Raw genomic sequence first — 21,278 nt, forward strand, 5'->3', positions numbered from 1 at the left:
TACCTCTGCTATTGCTTCTGTCCCCATCTCCCTTTATCCCTGCTCTTTACCATCCTTTGATCATTTATATGCTTAGACATTGGGATGTTTGAGACAAGTCTCTGCTTGTTGTCAGTTGTTGCAGCTTAACAATCTCCATGACTCCATTTTACTGTTGATGATCCAAAACATCATATAAAACCTCGCACTCCGAACAGGATTCAGTCCATTTGTTTAGCTTTGAATAAATGTTGACTTGATATGTTCCTTTTAAATGTAGGATTCACAACTTGTCATGTAGTGCACAGCTGCACTGTAGGAAATGTTAAATGGAGGTCCTGTTTGTACCCCTCGAAGTACGATTTCATGGTGCTCTTTTAAGGAGCTGTTCTCCTTGATGCCCTCGCTGATTTTAATTCCTCCATTATTGCAAATATTGCCTATGCAACTTTGTGCTGTGCACATCATTTTGCAGTTTTGAACATCCATTTGTATGGAAGCAAGTTTCTTGACTATTTTGGCCATTTACCATGATATGAAAAATGCGCACAAGCAGAGTACAGAGTTAATATTTGATTCTGCTTAGTGCACGATTGCATTAAAAAAACATTTGAAAAAGATTTTTGGCTATTTTAGTCAAACATGCTGTTGTGATCATGGTCACCAGTCTCCTTTTCAGTGCCTTGTGTAACTAAAGACTGTTTCAGCTGTCAAATGAAGCCTTTTTCTATGGATTTTCCAAACCAAGTAATGAACCATCTCTGTAAAGTCTAAATCCCACCTGTGCATTGCATGTTCAGTATGTTGCTGCAAGCATCCCACTTGATGCATGTTTTGTAAGGTTACTACTTAGTCAAAGACGGCACTGTATACTATGAATATAGCACTTTCCTAGAGTGCCTATTGAAAAATGCTTAAACTTTTTTTTTTCAAAGTGCATTGCCGAAATGGAATATCAAAGCGGGTCAAACCTTGCTGTTGCACAAAATGGAGAAATAAAACTCTTGCTTCACTGGAAGGCTTTGTAAATAAGGGAAGAAGCACTTGAGCATTTATTCATCTAGTATGTTGCCATACAGAGGTTGATGTCAAGCTATCTTGTGAAGTGTACAATTGTATTCTATTGACTGGACAATGCATGCTTCAACTTTGTTCCAAGTTCACGAGTACCATTTTAGATGTGTTTATTTTAAAACTTTAAAGCACTTCTAATATTTGAGGGGCAGATGGCATGGGAATGTTGGCCAAGTGCTGTTGTCCATTTTCCAAATCATTGAATATTAAAGTGATTAAATGTTTTAGTAATGCCCTAAATTCAGGCACCTGAGGATAAGTTTTTTTTCCCTGTCAAAGCAACCTAGGCTCTTTGCTGAAGATTGAGTTCCAACAGTGTTTTGCTATTCAGCTCCCTTCAGAAATACTTGTATAGAGACCAGATTCAGTGCACACTCAAATGAATTTTCTTAACCCAAATAGCTGCAGCTGTTTGGGTGTTCTAAAGCTTTAGCAAATTGCACCTTGCATGAGAAGCTTCACCAAGCTCTTCACTTTCCCATAAACCTTGAAGTGACTAAACCTTGAGTGACTGAGCAAGAATTCCTTCATCCCAACACCTTCAGAGCTTGACTTGTATTTGAAGGCTTCCATGTTCAGTGGTTCATGGCAATTGTGATGGGTTTTTTTTCAGCTACTGGGATACCATGCACAACAACTGTACTGTTAAGATATCAGTGATTGTATAAATGGGGGCCGGCTGGTTCATGATGCACAGCAAGGCCAATTCTCATCCTGGCTGAGGTGATTAATAAAGCCCCCCCCCCCCCCCCCCCCAAAGCAGCCGATGGTCATCTGGGACTATGGCAATTATTTTTTACAAATGCCCTATTTTCTCACTATAAAATGGCAGCTGGCTTTTCTGCAGGTAGTGAATATCGAGGCCTGTGCTGTACTTTTCTTTCTTTCTTATACTGTCACCTGAAGTTCCCCCTCCAAACCACTCATTGGTGCTGTTCCTTCTAGCACTTTATCCCTAATCAGAACATGGACTGCAGTTCAAGAAGACAGCTTGCCACCTTTTTTATGGGCAAAAATGCTGGCTGAGCTAGTGGTGCCCACATCCCATGAATTCATTAAAAAAAAAAACCAAAACTTTTTTGCTTTAGAAACTACCAATTTTTTGACATTGGATTTTGTTTCTGAACTGTTACTAGTTCGGTACTTGTTTGTGCCCTGGCACTTTGGGTTTTAGGCTTATTAGACCTGTCATGTGCTTAACTCCTCCCTAAAAGGACTGCCTAGAGTAACTGATGTTTGTTCTCTGTTCGAGTTGTTAACCACTTGTGTATTAGATGTTGCCCATATCTACAATCCCCACCAACACAATAGAATAGTAAATGCTGTGACTTTAGATTCCTGTGAAGCAGGATGTGTCACCATTGGATGGATGTTTGTTCTCGAGATACCTTGCTCTACTTAAGCTGCATATATCAAAGCATCATAGTGATCCCTCTACCATTTTCTTTCTTGGAAAATGTATTTATTTGAACTTATCAAACTCGTAAGGAACTTTGCTGTTGAAAGCTATTTCAAAGGATCCAACCTGAATTACAAACTTTTGTCCTTTTTTTCTTGTGCATTCAATTATTTCTGTACACATTACTGTTTCTAATTTTTGGATTGCTGAGACATACGTTTGGGTTTTGCATCTTCTCTTCAATGGGAAAAGCATTCCATTTTAGTAGCAATGTGTGCTTCAGTCGCAAGCTAACACCAAGTTCTTGGTGCTCAGTATTGGTGTACTTTACTTAGAATGTGAAAATCATAGACTTGTTGTGGTAAACTGCGTCTCGCCCCTCTTTCCCCTTTTCCACGTGCAAGAAATCTATTAAATCCCCCAGCCGCACCAAGGCACAGGGTGGAGAAGCTGACCTGCTTCCCCAACAGAACAAGGCAAAGGCTTGTTCCTGTCTGCAACTCACGGACCAGACCATGTATGTGATTGGGTGGGCCTCTCTCACGCCACTCAAATCCTCTTGGGCAGCATGGTGGACTGGTTAGCACTGCTGCCTCATGCCACCAAGGACCCAGGTTCAATTCTGGCCCCGGGTCACTGTCTGTGTGGAGTTTGCACAATTCTCCCCATGTCTAAGATGGTCTCACCTCCACAACCGAAAGATGTACAGGGTAGGTGGTTTGACCTTGCTAAATTGCTCTTTAATTGGAAAAAAATAATTGGGAACTCTACCATCCTCCACCTCATCAAACAGCTAGCTCATCCTCTACTTTGTCAGGTGTGCTCAGTGTTCTATTTGAGCTCAAGCTCTATCAGCCCAGCCTCGTACATGATGGTGAGGCATTCGCCCTCTGCAGCACCTCACACCACGACCCCCTTCCCCCTCCAGTGCCATCCCCAGCTTCTCTCATTTCACTCCCTCCAGATAATTTTGCTCCTCTCCAATCCTCCCATAGATCAGAGATGATCCCCCCCCCCCCCTTGCAAACCCAATCATGAAACCTGGCATCTAGCCTCCCTGGCTCAAACCTGAGTTCCTCAGATTGGCATCAACTTTGACCCCACCCCCAACCTAAAGTGTTGCTGAAATTTGCCTTCCACATTTTCAGCATGGCCACCACCACTCTCAAGACTTGCCCTGGGGAAAATGGGAATAGTGCCATTGCCAGCACTGCAGCCCTGACCCCTTGCAAGGGTCTGCCTCCATCCTCGCCCACAGCCTGTCTCAAAGATCTCAACTAAATATTCTGGTCCTCAGGCAATCCCATGATCCTTAAATTCTCCCTTCATGCCCTTTTCAGGTCCTCCACTTTGGCTCTCAGCCCTTTGTTACACTCCCATCACCTCTGCAGCTCTTCATTTGAGGTGAACTGGTCTGTGCTGTGACAATGCTGCCTCCACTCCATTCAACACTACTCCTTGCTCCCACACCTCTTGAGGTCTTGCCAAAGTCTCCATCGGGGCAATTGTCTCTTCCACCCACCTCCTAGGGAGGTTGTCATCTCCTCCTTGCAATGCTTGTCGAAGTGCTTGAAAACCGCTGCAGCTCCCCACCACCATCACTTGGGCCACCTTATCCACTGTAATGGGCACGGCTCCACTCGACAGGCCTGCACCTGCCATTTTTGCTCCCACTGGACTACTCCAAACTTGCCAGCTGACCATGTCGTCCCTTTCCCCTGATTCTTCTGGATGTGACTTTTGACTTCATTGTAGCAAATTCTCAAAACTACACGAGGACTGAAAACAAAAAGCTCTGCACGAGCCACCCAATGTGTGACCACAACCTCGATGTGTTATTACCCAAACATAGTCAACTAGGTTAGGAGGATTGCTGAAAACTCTTTTAAACTGTCAGGCAGTATGGTAGCATTGTGGTTAGCACTGTGGCTTCACAGCACCAGGGTCCCAGGTTCGAATCCCTGCTGGGTTACTGTCTATGCGGAGTCAACACATTCTCCCCGTGTGTGTGTGGGTTTCCGCCGGGTGCTCGGGTTTCCTCCCACAGTTCAAAGATGTGCAGGTTAAGTGGATTGGGCAGGTTAAGTGGATTGGCCACGCTAAATTGCCCCTAGTGTCAAAAAGATTAGGAGGGGTTATTGGGTTGCAGGGAAAGGGTGAAGGGCTTAAGTGGGTCGGTGCAGACTTGATGGCCAAATGGCCTCCTGCACTTGTATGTTCTGCACTGCATGTTCTATCTCCAAAATTGAAGTTCATTGTTTTGTTTACCTTTCTTCGGGTCAGGATGCTGTGTGGCGATGCTGATAGTTTTTTTTGTACTGAGGCAGTCAGCTGTCGTGGCCTGGAATCTGTTTGACTAGTCATGTGTTTTTGAAATGCAAATTTGTAGACTCCTGATTCTTGGTTCTGTTTTGTCCAATATATCTGAGTCGGTAATGAAGCTTATTATCCTGGCTGTCTTGAGATGAGCTCTGTGAAGTGGTCTATTTTGACTTTTAGCATGGTTTCACTGATTTTTGCCTGTCGCCCACATTGATCAACAAGGACTCTGCAGAAATCTGTGCATGTCATGTTTAAGACTCCAAAAACTTTAATTTGCGTGAATTTTAATATTGTGGTGTTGGTTTCTCATTTTTTTTCCTTTTTGTCTAAGTAGCTTGAATGGCCTGAAATTTCCGAGGTCTGCGACATCAACATAATCAAGGAATTCTCTGGGGGTGGGGGGGGGTTCTCCTGCAATGTTTTGTGCTAACTTGAATTTAAACCAGAAGCCAACCCTCTACAACTAGCCCCAGATCAAATTTGATCATGGTGATTGTGTGATGACTGAAAGACAAGCATGCGGTTTGTTTAACTGTAGTAGTTGTGAGCAGCATGTTGGCACAGTGGTTAGCACTGCTGCCTCACGGCAACAAGATCCCAGGTTCGATCCTGACTCTGGGTCACTGTCTGTGTGAAGTTTGCACATTCTCCCCGTGTTTGTGGGTTTTGCCCCTACAACCCAAAGCTGTGCAGTGTAGGTGGATTGGCCATGCTAAATTGCCCCTTAATTGGGAAAGAAGCACTTGGGTATGCAAACTTTATATTTTAAAAAAAAAACTCTAGACATTTCTTTTTATAATTGTTTGGCAGGGCCTTGGTGTTTCTAGCAGAGAGAAGGTGAAATGGATGAGGAATATGTTAATACTGTTTTTTTGAAGTCCCTGGGGGGTTTTCATGTGCTTTGCAGCCTGCAGAGAATTTGTTTTTCTGCTTGATGAGGTCATTGAGAAATGGAGCCAAGGAACTGACACATTTTGAGCAGCTGAGGCAATTTTTTGTTCCTGGAGAACAGCGGGCTTATCTTGCCAGGCTTTTGTTCTTGGACCACAAGTAAAGTAGTGCAGTTTCAACAAAAGTAATATTTTTCAGTCTTAGGAAGAGGCTGAAACAATCCAGCTGAAGCAGCTATTGGAAGATATTCAGCATTAATCTGAAGGGGTTCTAACCACAGCCAGAATCCATTCTGTTACCTATTACTATGTCCTGCTGGTTAAGCTGGATTGAGTGATGTATGTTTCTTGTTTAATGGAAAGTTGTAGTAATCTAAGCTGTTGCTTCGGGTGTCGTTTGTTTTAGAAGTACCAAATCCCTATTTTTTTTTAATGCAACCGCTCCTGGAGCGATTCATTCCTTTTTGCACAGTGGAGTTTTGGTCCAGTATCCTAACCACTGTAGTAGTGAGTTATGTTGCTCCAGTGGTGGAGCTCTTAAACTTGGTGGGCACAAGGGTGTAACTTTTTTTCACTGGGCTACTACATATGAAGGAATTGGTTGCCATTTGTTCAGTTTTAAATGGGTCATTCACATAGTGAATGGCATTCCTACCATATTAAAAATGCGCCAAGATGACTCATTTTTGCACTATCCCCTTGAGCAAAAATCACTTTGGAAAGCTGGTCATGTGGAAACTTGGCATACCACTTCTCAAAATGGGCAAGAGGAAGTGAGCTGTTAGTCCAAAATATTGTGGCAAACTGCTTTTGAGACTGATAAGTTGCAACAGAACTTTTTATTCAGAAAATTTTGGAGAAATGTGACATTTCAGTGTCATCAAAAGTACACTGATGAAATAGAGATGCTATTCAAATTTGTGTACTGTGGTGATGAGCACTTTTTTTCTTTCAGCAACTCTGAACACCCAATGTCAGGCATTTGTGGGTCTCTTTCCCCCTCTTGTTTGTAAACTTACCATCTGGCTAGATTACATCTTCTCCCAGTCCTGCACTTGACGTGCACTCTCCCACCACATTGGGCAGAGTGGAAATAGATTTCTAACCAAAGGGGCATTGAGGCCACTTTCAGCAACAATAATTGCCATGCGAGCTGTGGTCACTTTTAGTTCAGCTCAACCCATACTAGATGGAATCAGATGTTCTTGTCTGCTTTGTTGCTTGTTGGATGGCTGTTCAACCACCAAGGGCCTTGAATGTTAGCTATCTAAGTGGCACTTTCAAAGCTAGGTCAGCTAAAGATTAGTGCCATAAAGCTAGAGCACAAGTGAAGTTATTTCACTTCTACAATAGACTAGATGTCTTCAGCCTTTTTTCTTGTCGATGGGTGAATAAAGAATGAGTGAGAGGTGTCAGAAGTTCAAAAAGGAAATTTTCAAGGCAAATTAATATGGATTATCCTCTCCAGTCAAACATTGTACCTGTAACCATAATCTGTTCCAGGGATTAACTTTTATTATAGACTTCCGTGCCCACAGGTAAAAACTCTCAGGGTAGGCTCTTTAGCTAGGTTGATCTTTACACTAAGTAAAATAGAAGCTAAGCTCCTTGTAATTTGAGAAAAGGTATTTAAAATGCAGAGTCCCATTTTTACATCAGTATTGTAAAGGTTTTGTTCAATCTTCTAGACTCTCAAAGACCCAGTGGTTTGCTAAGGTGAGGAAGGGCAAGTCTAGGTTTAAAAAACTAATGGGTGAAATTGGATAACTTTAATCCAGAGTCCAATTGGTTCAAATTAACTGCTTGCTGTCTTTAAATGGCAGCATTTATTATTTTGTGTAGATGCTGTCTACACACATCCATGAATGGCCCTTCTGGTCAGAACTGATATTCAAAATTGAATAACTATTAAATGTGTTAAATAACTGATTCTGTTTAATTTGCAAACTGAGCATTTGGAGTCTGAGCATGATGGGCAAATGATATTCATTTTTCAGGAAAAAATAAAAGCTTGGAACTGTCAGAGCCATCAGAGTAAACTTGCAAGTAAATGGCTCAGCATAGGAACCTTGAGCCAATTTATTGAACTTCCACTTTCTAGTTGTTAAAAAAAATAGTCTCAATAAAAAAAACCTTGCAAATTTGTCTGGCAACGTCATGAGGACTTCAATTTTTTTGCAAGCAATAAGTCACTAACTGAAGTGTGTTCTTTGTTTACTCTGGACCAGGTGGTAGTGTGCCAACATCTCATTAACATTCAGAAGTTGAAAGCTTTTGAAAATGCTGGAAATCAACGTTAAAACATCCCAAGGTGCTTAATAGAAAGATTATTAAATCAAAATATAATTGAGCCACAGATATTGGGTTAGAATGTTGAAGCATGATGAAAGGCAGGATGTAGAAGGGAATGATTGGCTGGCAGCCTCCTTTATACCCTGAATGATATGAAAATTACTTATTGTCACAAGTAGGCTTCAACGAAGTTACTGTGAAAAGCCCCTAGTCACCACATTCCAGCACCTGTTCAGGGAGGCTGGTACAGGAATTGAACCCATGCTACTGGCCTGCCATGGTCTGTTTTAAAAGCCAGTTATTTAGCCCTGTGCTAAACCAGCCCCTTAAGTATAAAACTTAGTATAAAATAAAAACTGAACCATTGGGAGTTGCAAGATAGAAATTCAGCACGTGCCAAATATTTTCAAGTGTCTCTGGTAGAATAATTATATACTGCATACACTCTAGTAATCTATATGGGCAGCATGGTAGCACTGTTGCTTCAGTGTCAGGGTCCCAGGTTTGATTCACACTGTGCGGAGTCTGCATGTTCTCCCCATGCCTGAATGGGTTTTCTCCCTTGAGTCCTGAAAGAAGTGCTTGAATTGGACATTCTGAATTTTCCTGTGTACCTGAACATGTGCCAGAGTGTGGTGACTAGGGGGATTTTTCACACTAACTTCATTGCTAATGTAAGCCTACTTGTGACGCTAATTATTATCCTGTGTAAAGTCAACTGTGACTTGTGGGCAAAAAAACATTAATTTTTTATCTTGTTTGGTCCTTGTTTTAGATGGATCATGGGGATAAATCCAGTTTGGTATTGGTGGTTAGGGTGTGAATCAAGAAACCTAGCTGGGACTGGGAACAAATCTGAATTGAAATTATTTGCATTACAATATGACAAACTAATTTGAGAATGCAACTGTACATAACTGGAAATGGAACATGTGTCATAGTAAATACAAAATTGCTTGAATTTGGAATGATGACCAGGAACTGGAACATTTAGTCAGTAAAATCATGATTGAAAGCTGTAAAACTAATGCTGCCACCCACCTTCCTGAGCAGCCCCCATACAACATGGCTTGGAAATGAAGATTTCAAAAAAAAAATTGAAGATGCAAAGATCAGTGATGCAAGGGGAATGGGGCTTGATGAAGGTTAAGACCTAAGAGGAGTTTTGGATTGACTAAATTTTCAAAAGGGTAGACCGTGCAAGTCCGGCCAGGAGGGAACTGAGTCCGTAACTGGGTTTGGAGAGGTGGAGGGAAATGGCCTCCTATTGTAGTATTTTTTTTTCTTCCCAATTTGAGTGACAATTTTTAGTGTGGCCAATCCACCTACCCGGCACATCTTTGGGTTGTGGGGGTGAAGCAAACACTGGAGAATATGCAAACTCCACATGGACAGTGGCCCAGAACCAGGATCAAACCTGGGACCTCGGCGCTGAGACAGCAATACTAACCAGTTCCCCACTGTGCTGCCTCTATCCCAATATTTGAATGAAACGTCTCTGGTACTGAATGCTGGATCAACAGTCTGATTTAGGAATGTGCTGAATATAGGAATTTTGTATGTATCTGCTGCAGTAATATTTTTAAAATCCTGATTTAAAAGACAAGCCGACACTGGCAACAGAAGGTGCCATAAGATGTTGTAAAAAGTGAGATCATTATTTCAACAATGCTTGATCTGGGAAATATATAGAAATATTGTGTTTAAAACTGTAACCAGGTCATAGGACTGGAGTTTGAGGTCAGTTCTGCCAGTGTCCTTGTGTCTGGCTTTTGACCTAAAAGGTGTTTTAATTGTAAAAAGGTGTAAGTTAGTGTATTGTCCAGTTTCCTAATATAAATTGGAGTCGGATACATGATCATAATAGGAGGAATTGAGCGGATGGGGAAATCACAAATCTACAATTGCCAAAAGGTAGATTGGAAGAAATACAAGTATACCCATCTTTGACATGTTAAAACCAATGCCCATGAATCAACATGTCTGCTTTTATTTGAGGGATTTTTCTTTTGAACTGGGCTGCTGCATCTCTGCAAATGCACACCGAAAGCAATTGATTGGGGATATATTGGGGGGTGTTGTATAATATCAGTGGTCAGGAGGTTCTTAGTGAAATTTTTACAATACTTTAGTTGGGTTCCAAATTTTATGTATTACATTTTTGAGGTGGGCTTCACTCACTAGCATTTGTTGCCCAATCCTTAATTGCCCTTTAAGGTGGTGGTGGTGAGCTGTTGCTCTGAACTGCTGCGGGTGGTGTATATGTGCGCCTAGGTTGATGTGGGTGGTCTGCTATCCAGATTTTATTTTTTTGTTGTTGATTTTGTGGTTTGAAACAACTGAGTGGCTTACTGGGCCAGGTGTCAACCACATTGCTGTGGGTCTGGAGTCTCATCTCAGTTGGAGCAAGGATGGCAGATTTCCTTCCCTAAAGGACATGATCGACTATGGGTTTCATGGTCATCATTAGACTTTTAATTACAGATATTTATTGGATTTGATTTCCACCATCTGCCATGGTGGTGGGATTAGAACCCAGCATATTATCTCATGTCCCTGGATCACCATCAGTCCAGTGACAATGACACTGTCGGTGCCTCCCTTGAATTATAAAGACTTGGGCTGTGCAAAAGGTGCAACACCGCTCATCCTAAATCTGCAGTACTTGTAAGAACTAATTTTCTGGAGCTGACATAAGTAATGGTAGTATTTGAGGGAAATTCCTATTTGTTCAACTAGCTGCAACATAAATCCTAGAGCAGTTAAATGTATTTACCTTGCAGGGGTTTGAGATTTTCTTGCATGCCCCCCCCCCCCCCTCTAATCTCCATTTGCTTTTTCACATGGCTTCTTCTGTTGCCCTCACTGCTGTTATCTGCGTATACTTCAAACAAGTGAGAATCGTATTCTTGGAAAGGTGTTTTGGCTCCATCCTTGTACTTTGCCTCATATCATCAATATTTAAGGGTTAATCATTGATATATCTCTTGCATCTAAACCTTTGATGGGGTGGAGTGTCAAATTTATTGAAATGGGTTTCCCATTCATGAAATGAAAATCGCTGACTACTTTGGCACCAAAAGTGGCCATGTGCATTTTCCAAGACACTGTCAACTATTTTCAGATGTACATTGTTAACTGCCGCCTTTGGAAATGTTTAATTCTGTTTTGCTTCTGTAATTGATTGCACACTTTATATCCTTATTTTTTTCAGACTAATCTCCCAATATTCAAGCTGAAAGAATCTTCTGTCAGAAGAAGATATAGTGACTTTGAGTGGCTGAGAAATGAGCTTGAAAGGGAAAGTAAGGTAAAACTTTGTTCTCTATTTTTTTGGATGAATAGTCAAATTAGCAATTATTAACTTGGTTCTCCTTTTGTCTTGCCACCATGGTCTCTCTCCACTCTCACTAGGAATCTTTTCCAACAATTTCACTATCACTGACATCAAGCTCACTAGCCTAAAATTACCCTTGTTATCCTTGTGACCCTTCTCAAATAAATAATGGTACAACTTTGGCTATCCTCCAATCCTCTTGAGAGGCCCAGCGATTTCATCTCTTCTCCCTCAGTAATCTGGGATAGATGTAATCTGGTCCTGGGGATTTCCCTACCTTAATGCTTTGTAACACACCTAACACTTCCTCCCTCAATAACAACTAAGTGTTTACACAACCATCTGAGATGCCACCAATCAATGTGTTCCCGCTCCTCTGTGAATACCAATGCAAAATACTCATTTAAGGATCTCGTCTACTTCCTTTTAGTTCTACACAATTTCCCTCCTGAAAATGAAATGGAAATGAAAATCGCTTATTGTCACAAGTAGGCTTCAATGAAGTTACTGTGAAAAGCCCCTAGTCGCCACATTCTGGCACCTGTTCAGGGAGGCTGGTACGGGAATTGAACCGTGCTGCTGGCCTGCCTTGATCTGCTTTCAAAGCCAACAATTTAGCCCAGTGTGCTAAACCAGCCCCATAGGTCCTTGAGTGGACCAACTCTTTCTTTCTCTAGCTACCCTCTTGTTCCAAATATAAAGTGCCTTGGGATTCTCCTTCATTCTGTCTGCCAAGGATATTTCATGACCCTTTTTTTTGCCCTCTTAACTCCCTGCTTGAGCTTTCTTGTATTCTTTACTTGTATTCTTCAAGTGTTTCATGTGTTTTTAGTTGCCTTGACCTTGCAAATGCATCCTTTTTCTTTTTTGACTAGGCTAGTAATTTCCCTGGTCATCCAGGTTCCTGAATCCTGTCTTTTTACCGACACATGCTTAAAAGATTCACATGCCAAATGTGGATTTACCCACAAACAGCCACTTCCAAACAGCAGCCTCAATCCTGTCTAATCTGGTTGGTTGTAGTTGGCCTTCCCCCAATGTAGCACCTTAATCTGAGGACAACACTTGTCCTTTTTCCATGAGTATCTGACAGCTTGCAGAATTGTGGTCACTGTTCCCCCACTGCAACTTTGGCCTGGTCGGGCTTGATCCCTAGTAGTAGGTCCAATACAGCCACCTCTAGTCGGACTATCCACATGTTGTTCCAAAAAATCTATTTGACACATGTAACAAATTCCTCACTATCCAGCCCTCTAGCCCTAAGGGATTTCCAGTCAATGATCTCCCACTACAACAACCCTATCATTTGTACATCTATCCAGAATCTGCTTGCATATCTGTTCTTCAACTTCCTGTGGGCTGTTGGGAGTCCTGTAGTACACACCATTCACAGTGACTGCCCCCTTCCTGTTTGAGTTCTACCCACAGTGCCTTATTACTTAATTCTTTCATGGTGTCTTCTCTCTGTACAACTGTAATATGTTCTCTAACCAGTATTGCAACTCTCCCACCTCTCTTGCCTTCCTCCCTAAAACACCTATATCCTGGAATATTTAGCTGCCAGTCGTGTCACCTTTTTTAACCAAGTCTCCATTATAGCAACCACATCCAAGTTCCATGCATGAATCGAGGCAGTCTTGTCTGTTGTATTCCATGTATTGAAGCAGATACACTCCAAGCCCACTGAGTTCAACCTTTGCCAGCCTGCCCTGATTCCATGTTCACCCCAGTTACTACACTTGCTGGCTTATGTTCTGGCTTATGTTCCCACCCAAACCATACTAGAAAACCTCCCAGCCAGGATATTGGTGCCCCTCCAGTTCAGGTGTAACTTGTCCTTGTACAGGCCCCACCTTAATGACAAGTGGAATTGCTAGTCAGCTAAATTATATACTTCATCTATATTTTTAATTTTTGTTTTGGGTGTGGAGCAATGGTAATTTTTCACCACTGGGGTTTTGAGTGAGATTGCAAAGTAAGCACAATGTACCAATTGATGCATTTAATCCTGCCTTGGAACAGGGGATGAAACTGTCTTCAGATATTAACAGGGCAGATTATTTATGTAGTCAATGCAGTTTGTGGTGTATTCCACCATTTGTGCAGTGAGAAATCAGATGGCACCAGAAATCTGGGGGTCTTGCCTAAGATCATGCCAAGATTGGGTTTTGTAACAGTGATTTGATTTGCTGCCAGCCAATTACTCCAATAACTTTTAGATTCAAAGCACTTGTGGATTGAAGTTTGCAGTGCCTATGCAGTGCAGGTTGAGTAGGAGTGTAGAAGGATGCTGACAAACTGGCAAGTGGGTAGGAGTAAAGTTTATTTTAATTTAAAATCTGTGTCCACCAAGAGTGATGCTACTTCCTCCTGGATGTCTTTGACCATTCCATCCCAAATTGAGCTGAAAATTAAATTAACTGCAAGTATTTCTACATTACGAATATACTGGGAGCACTGATGTACAGCCGCTCAAACCTTCTCCACCATTCAGTCAACATCCTGGCTGATAACTCACTTCATTCCTGCCTGCCCTCTTAACCTTTCAAACCACTGCTTATTAGAATCTTATCTACCTCTGTCATCATAGATATCATCGTAGAATGACAATTTAAAGTGCAGCAGAAGGAGGCCATTCAGACCATGGAGTCTGCACCAGCCCTTGGAAAGAGCACCCTACCCAAGCCCATACCTCCACCCTGTCCCTGTAATCCCACCTGACCTTTTTTGGACACTACGGGCAACTTAGCATAGCCAATCCACCTAACCTGCACATCTTTGCACTGTGGGAGGAAACTGGTGCACCCAGAGGAAACCCATGCAGATACGGGAAGAACGGGCAATTTAGCATAGCCAGTCCACCTAACCTGCACATCTTTGGACTGTGGGAGGAAACTGGTGCACGCAGAGGAAACCCGTGCAGACTCCACACAGTGACCCAAGCCGGGAATCGAACCTGGGATCCTGGAGCTATGAAGCAATTGTGCTAATCCACTGTGCTACCATCAATGACTCTGCATCAATCACCTTTTTCTAAAGGAAGAGTCTTGTATCATAACCGTCAATGTTTCTTCTCCTGTCTTAAGTGAGCAACCCCTTATTTTGAAACACTGGCCCAAGTTTGAAATCCCCTTGGGAAATATCTCTCCTTTCCTGCCTTGTCCCCTCAGGATCTTTTAAGTTGCATTCTAAATTCCAACGGATACAAACTAAAACTTCCTGAACTGCTTGGAACACATTTTACATCCTTCCTTTGTAAATGAGACCAATATTGTACACAGTACTTCAGATATGGTTTTGTCAGTGCCCATGTAACTCAAGTATAACCTCCCTACTCTTGTATTCAACTCTCCTTCTAATGAACAATATTCTGGTTAGCTTTGCTAATTGCTTGCTAGACCTGCATACTAATCTTTTGCAATTCTTGCACCTTGATGACCCTGATCCCTCTGAGCAAGCAGTAATTCACTAGGATGAAATGGTTTATCTGGCAATTTGACCTGCAAGTTGTGTGGTGTGTGATCTTGGTTAGACTTATCCAAACCAATTTCAAAATTAATGGCTTGTATGAACTAATTGAATTTTGATGCTCATTTCCCTTGCTGCCTTCAACAATTGTTCATAAGTTTACTGTAAACAGACTAAACTTTTCCATTCTGTTTCTGGCATTGTGGAACAGAATTTTGGCTTATTAACTTCGACCATTACTTAATGTTACATTTTGCAACAGCTGTAAGTACAATGCTGTCTCAAAGGTATCACGCCATACACTTTTCCATAATACTTCAGTTTAGAATCTACTTGGTCATTATTTTTGATCCAGTTGACAGCACCAGAAATGGATTTCTGTTGCTGCAATTTTGAATTTCCAGTGAAATAATACACTGATCGTCAGTTCAAAGATTTTCAAACCACAAATGTAACTATTTGCAACTTGGGTGGCAAAAGGCAAGCTTTTTTTAAAAAAAACTCTATTATCGCAGAAGAGGCCCTTTGGCCCATCAAGTCTGCACCGATGCATGAAAAACATCTACCTAATCCCATAGCCATTTGGGCTTGTGCAGTATAACTGTTATACTTTGAATATCCGTGTCACGTAGTTGATCTGACTCAACTTCTGAATATGGAAGTGAACATACAAATGATGTGCTGTGAACCATCTCCCATTGTTGAAGCAAATGGCTGCCTTAATCTGTTGATCCATGACACACAGCCTTGGATACTCTATCCACTAATTTCCCTTGCTGATTAACTTTTTGTGCATAAATCCACCTGTGAATGCTTCATGAAAGCTTTTTTTATCCCCTTAGGTTGTGGTGCCACCGTTGCCTGGTAAAGCTCTGTTTCGTCAGCTTCCTTTTAGAGGGGATGATGGAATCTTTGACGATAGTTTTATAGAAGAAAGAAGACAAGGACTTGAACAGTTTATTAACAAGTGAGCAAAGCTTCCCTCTTTCCTTGGCTTTTGTGATTCATGTCTTTTTCAGATTCATGTATTTTTTTCTCTCAGGATGGCAGCCAGTGACTAGTGGTGTGCCTCAGGGGTCTGTGCTGGGACCACAACATTGCACAATATACATTAATGATCTGGAAGAAGGAACTGAAGACACTGTTGCTAAGTTTGCAGATGATACAAAGATCTGTAGAGGGACATGTCGTATTGAGGAAGATGTGGAAAAGTGAAGTTATGCACTGTGGAAGGAGGGATTTAGGCATAGATTATTTTATAAATGGGGAAATGCTTAGGAAATCAAAAGCACAGAGGGACTTGGGAGTCCTTGTTCATGATTCTCTTAAGGTTGATGTGCAGGTTCAATCAGCAGTTGGGAAGGCAAATGCAATGTTAGCATTAATGTCAAGAGGGCTCTAATACAGGACCAGGGATGTACTTCTGAGGCTGCATGAGGCTCTGGTCAGACCCCATTTGGAGTATTGTGAGCAATTTTGGGCCCCATATCTAAGGAAGGATGTGCTGGCCTTGGAAAGGGTCCAAAGGAGGGTTCACAAGAATGATCCCTGGAATGAAGAACTTGTCAAATGAGGAACGTTTGAGGACTCTGGGTCTGTACTTGTTGGAGTTCAGAAGAATCGGGGGGGGGGGGGGGTTGTGTGTGTGTGTGTGTGTGTGTGTGTGTGTCTTATTGAAACTTGCAGAATGCTGCACGGCCTGGATAATAGTGGATGTGGAGAGGATGTTTCCACTTGTAGGAAAAACTAGAACTGGAGGACACCATCTCAGACTAAAGGGACAATCCTTTAAGGACAGATGAAGAGGAATTTCTTCAGCCAGAGGGTGGTGAATCTCTGATTAGGGGTTATGGGGAGAAGGCAGGAGAATGGGGATGAGAAAATACCAGCCATGATTGAATGGCTGAGCAGACTCAATGGGCCGATTGGCCAAATTCTGCTCCGTCTTATGGTCTTAATAGTAAACGCATCAAAGGGAAATGTTCATTTTCAAAAGACCTGTGGGTTTTGTCTCAGTGGTGCTAAAATTATAAAAAGCAGCAGTCCAGAAACAAATGCTAAAAGAATGGAAAAAAAAACACATTGACATGCAGGATAATTTTTTATTACTTTCAGAATGATTCCAGTATGAGGCTGAGGGCACAAAGGGGTCTAGCTGAGTTTTAATTTTGTTGTTTTCCATGCATAATTTATGTAAATTGCCATTTAAATTCTGTTGCTTTTTTTAAGTCTTGTGCTTTTTTTCCCACTCACGTACTTATTTTTGGTCTAAGGTGGTCTTCATTTAAAGTGAACAATAAAAAGTTATACCTGCAATTATTTGTGATTGCAGTTGCCATCTGTTTCATGTGTAAATGTGGCATGCCTATCGTTTTGAATAATAAAACTTGACGAGAAGAGTGTTAATTCCCATATTTGAATGTATAATAGGAGATGGTGTATTTGGACCTTTACTAAATAATGCTCAAGAATTGGGGAAATGGAAAGGTAGTTAAATGGGCTCACTCCTCACATGCAGATTGAGTATCATTAGGTGAAACATGGACAATGGATGTTTGTTTCTAATTGAAAGCTTCCTGGAAGTGTTGCCTTACTCCTGATTGCTTCAGCATTCAGTGCAAAAACCTTTAGTGAATCCAATTCTATCAAGATGTGCATCATTGCCAGTTACAGGGACGCAGTCAGTGCACTGATGCCTGAGCACTAGGCTGAATGAGGTTGGTTGTCTAACCTGACTTGTGCATCTGAAGAATTCTTGGGTCCCTAGCTGTAATTGATTTACACCTTTAGTGCTTTCCTCCTTAATGCTATTAAGGAAAATGCAAGTACAACACTAGAATTTAAATTGAAAAAAATCCTTGCCCCATTGAGATGCAATTTGAAGCACTGTATGTAAATATACCCTGGGCACAAGAGCAAGGTTCACATGGGAGGCGGAAGTGCTTAAAACTGTGCTCGATGTGTCTGCATGGGTTTCCTCCAGGTGCTCGTTTTCACCCTGCATGTACCTGAACAGGTGCCAGAATGTGGCGACTAGGAACTTTTCATAGTAACTTCATGGCAGTGTTAATGTAAGCTTGTTTGTGGCAAAGATTATTATTCATTATTAAAACAAAATTGAAAAAAGGCCCCTCTGCAAGCTGTGGTTAACATTGCTGCCGAGGGCAGCATGGTGGCACAGTGGTTAGTGTTGCAGCCGCACTGTGTGCCGAGGTCCCAGTTTCAATCCTGGGTCTGGGTCACTGTCCGTGTGGAGTTTGCACATTCTCCCCGTGTTTGCATGGGTTTCACACCCACAATCCAAAGATGTGCAGGGTAGGTGGATTGGCCACACTAAATTGCCCCTTAATTGGTAAAAGTAAATTGGGTACTCTAATTTTTAAAAACTTTTTTTTTTGAAAAGCCCCTTTGCATGCCAGGAGGTAGGTAGACCTGCATGGACATGTCTTGTAGAAGCAGGAGTTTTGGGGGGGGGGGGGGGGGGGGGGGGGGGGGGGGGGGGGGGTTGCGCTACTCCTGAATGGGGAATCCAAAGACAAACTAAATTTTATACATTTACCCCAGAACATTTCTTGTTGCTGGAGCAGTCTTCAAGGGTGTATCTCCCTGAGAACTGGTGGTTTAAATGTTGTTGGATCTGGACTTGACCTTTTGGCAGGGTTAAAGTCCAGTAGATTTGAGGGTATACAAGTCATTGTACAATTGTACCAGGCAATGATGTTGTTTAAAATGCAAGTTTGCAGTCAGGAAGGTGCTATTTAAGGCTACTGGTTCAATAACGACCGGGTAAAACATTGGCTTTGAGAAGCAGAGAAATGAATAACTTCATTTACCAAGAGGATTTTGTCCTGAAAGCAGACTCGAAGGAAAAGAGAAACTGTCAACTCAACCACTTGACTTTATAGAAACTAGTCACCCACACACAGGATCAGCAATAACTTCCCAGACTAATTTAATCTTGCCAGTTGATAATATCTTGATTGTAGTTTGATAATCAACACTCCCAATTGCTGAGCAGAACTATACCCACAAATTGCTAGATTTCTACATGACATTAAATTTGTTTTTAAAATATTGGATACCTGACTTCCAGTTTGATTTGGCACAGGATAATGCATCCAGTAGCTTGCAAGTATCTACATTGAGGTGTTCAAAACTATAACCCACTTTGGGCTGTGTGGTTAAACCCCACTGGTCTTTAATGTAGCGTTGTGATGAGGGAGTTAATTCTTTGACATTGCTGAGTCTGCGATGCAGCCATAAAGAACTGAAAAGATGAAGTCTTTTCATGCTTTGAGATTGGAAGTGTATTGGTATAACGTGACTTTTGGGGGGGGGGGGGGGGGTGCAGTTTAAGTGCAGCATCTGCTCTGCTATAGTTCTTGTTTCTGCTCATTATGGTTTCATCCTACAAATTGGTACATGACGACAGTTTAAAGGAACCAATAAAATAAGTGTGGTTTATCTTGACACTTTTGGAAGTGTTTCAGGGTTCACTGAGGCTTCCTTTTGTTGCTTTGAATTGAACCATGAAGCTGAGTAACTCCAATTGCTAGCTTTATTTTTGCTTGCATTGATCTTCTAGGAACCTGTTTACAAAATATCCTAGCAATGGTTTGAATTGTTGACTGGCAATCTAACTCAAAAGGTCACTAATTCCTTTTTCATTTCAGAGTTGCTGGACATCCTTTGGCACAAAATGAACGATGTCTTCATATGTTTCTGCAAGAGGAAATCATAGACAAAAACTACACACCAGCAAAAGTGAAACATGCACAAACAGTGTGAATGGACTAAAACACTGATCTGTCCAAACAATCCTTCCATACCAATCGAAATTGCTGGTTTTGGCTAATCCTCAGTACATCTTTCTACTTACTGATGTTTCTGAAAGCAGAACTTCATCTCAGGTGCAGATCACAAGCAAGAAAGATCTGCATTCAGGATTAGAGCTGGCTACTGTAATTTGGCTTTATATAACACTTTTGCTTAACATTCATTCTGAAGCCTTACATTTTCAGTAAAGAAATATGCTGATGTAACCTTCGTTCTTTGTGCCCAGATGATACATTCGGCAGAAATTGCTGTCAGATGAACCTGTGGTATGAGTATAGCATTTCTAACAATTTTATCTGATGCTTCATCAGTTGAGAGTATTTTTATAATGCATGTGCTTTGTAAATTAAGAAAATCTAGCTGAAGGTTATCCATATTTGGCAAGATGTCAGTTTTTTGAAAAGTGCATGGTATATAGATGGTAAGACTTGCACCTCATTTGAGGCCAAACTGAATTTGACATTTTACTTTATACAAGTTTATGGAATAGTCCTTCAGACTGAATTGCAAAGTTCATTTGAGACATTGCTATACAAGTCTCCCTCTTTTCCCTCCTTTCTGAACTAGTAAAGCCCACACCCATGTTATATACTGCATCTATACCTATGGCTGTGTAATTAATTACTAAGTTTGTTCCCATTTTGTACTAAGTCGAGTCTCTATATGAGTTTGTCAAACACTAAGACTGATCCTCCTGTGAAGTTGGAATGTTATCGAATAAAAGTCCATATGAGAAAATGTTGACAAATCACCAATTGTTCTGTGCAAACTTTGTCATAAATGTTACTAATGCTTTGTAATATTTTCAGTTGAAAGAAATCCATATTTAGTTTATTTCAAACAGCATCAACTTTCAGTCTATCTCTAAAAACCCCTTTTGATTGCAAGGAAAATAACTTGGCAGTTACATAATGTGGATTAGAGGGACCAAACGAGAAAATGAAATTAACTAATTTCATCTTGTAATACAGCAATGGCATTTGCAGTCCAGTAATTTATTCAATTATTGGTTGGATAATATTGTTCTGGCAAATTGTCTTGCATTGTGGCTAATAGATTGAATGATGTATTTAAAGTTGTGCCCAAGGCAATTGAGCTTTCTATTTAATTAAATTCTGGGTGGAGTGTGAGATCTTGCAGTCATGCCAACAGCGCACCCCTGCTGCAGCAGGTTTTGTGGTAGTAAGGGAGTGTGTTCAACAGGTCGGGACCAGAAAATCCTGTTGCCTGCTTTCTGCACATGGATAAACCACACGGGCTTGCAAAGAGTATACTGTTTCAGAACCAATATTAATGCACACTTTTTAGGGACAAATTAGATAAAATGGAGGGCAAACAATCCTTGTTTACCCAATTCTTGATCCAGCTGGAGCACTATATAAAGATGCTTTACTTGGCTGTTTTAGCAATGATGGTGGACTTCATAGCCTTCTCCAAAAAACAGCTGATGCATATTTTGTCCACTAACTTTATGCAGTTAGGTCAATAATACATCAGCTTAGTTCATATCTATACTACCACTGTCCCTTTTTATTGCATGCACTTCCAATTTGCTGGCAAGTTTTGGTAGAATGAACTCTTTTTGGAAATCTCGTGCACAACTTTTGACCCTTTTTTTTTTAGTTGGGGGAGAAGAGACAAAAGTCATTGGATGTATGGATTGAATGTTGCCAAAAGCTTT

At 41.3% G+C, this 21,278-nt stretch overlaps 1 protein-coding gene across 1 annotated transcript in view; it reads left to right on the top strand.

Moving 5' to 3' along the window:
- The window catches only part of snx3 (sorting nexin 3), a 49,792-nt gene extending 29,444 nt beyond the window's left edge, over window positions 1-20,348 (top strand). The window contains exons 2-4 of the mRNA XM_038799217.1: window positions 11,171-11,266; window positions 15,604-15,728; window positions 19,435-20,348. Of these exons, the coding sequence (XP_038655145.1) occupies window positions 11,171-11,266; window positions 15,604-15,728; window positions 19,435-19,549 (336 nt within the window). The 3' untranslated portion in view covers window positions 19,550-20,348. The remainder of the gene's footprint in view (window positions 1-11,170; window positions 11,267-15,603; window positions 15,729-19,434) is intronic.
- The last annotated feature ends 930 nt before the right edge of the window (window positions 20,349-21,278 follow it).

The sequence above is a fragment of the Scyliorhinus canicula genome, chromosome 6, assembly GCF_902713615.1.
Source record: "Scyliorhinus canicula chromosome 6, sScyCan1.1, whole genome shotgun sequence".
In the NCBI taxonomy this organism is placed as follows: domain Eukaryota; kingdom Metazoa; phylum Chordata; class Chondrichthyes; order Carcharhiniformes; family Scyliorhinidae; genus Scyliorhinus; species Scyliorhinus canicula.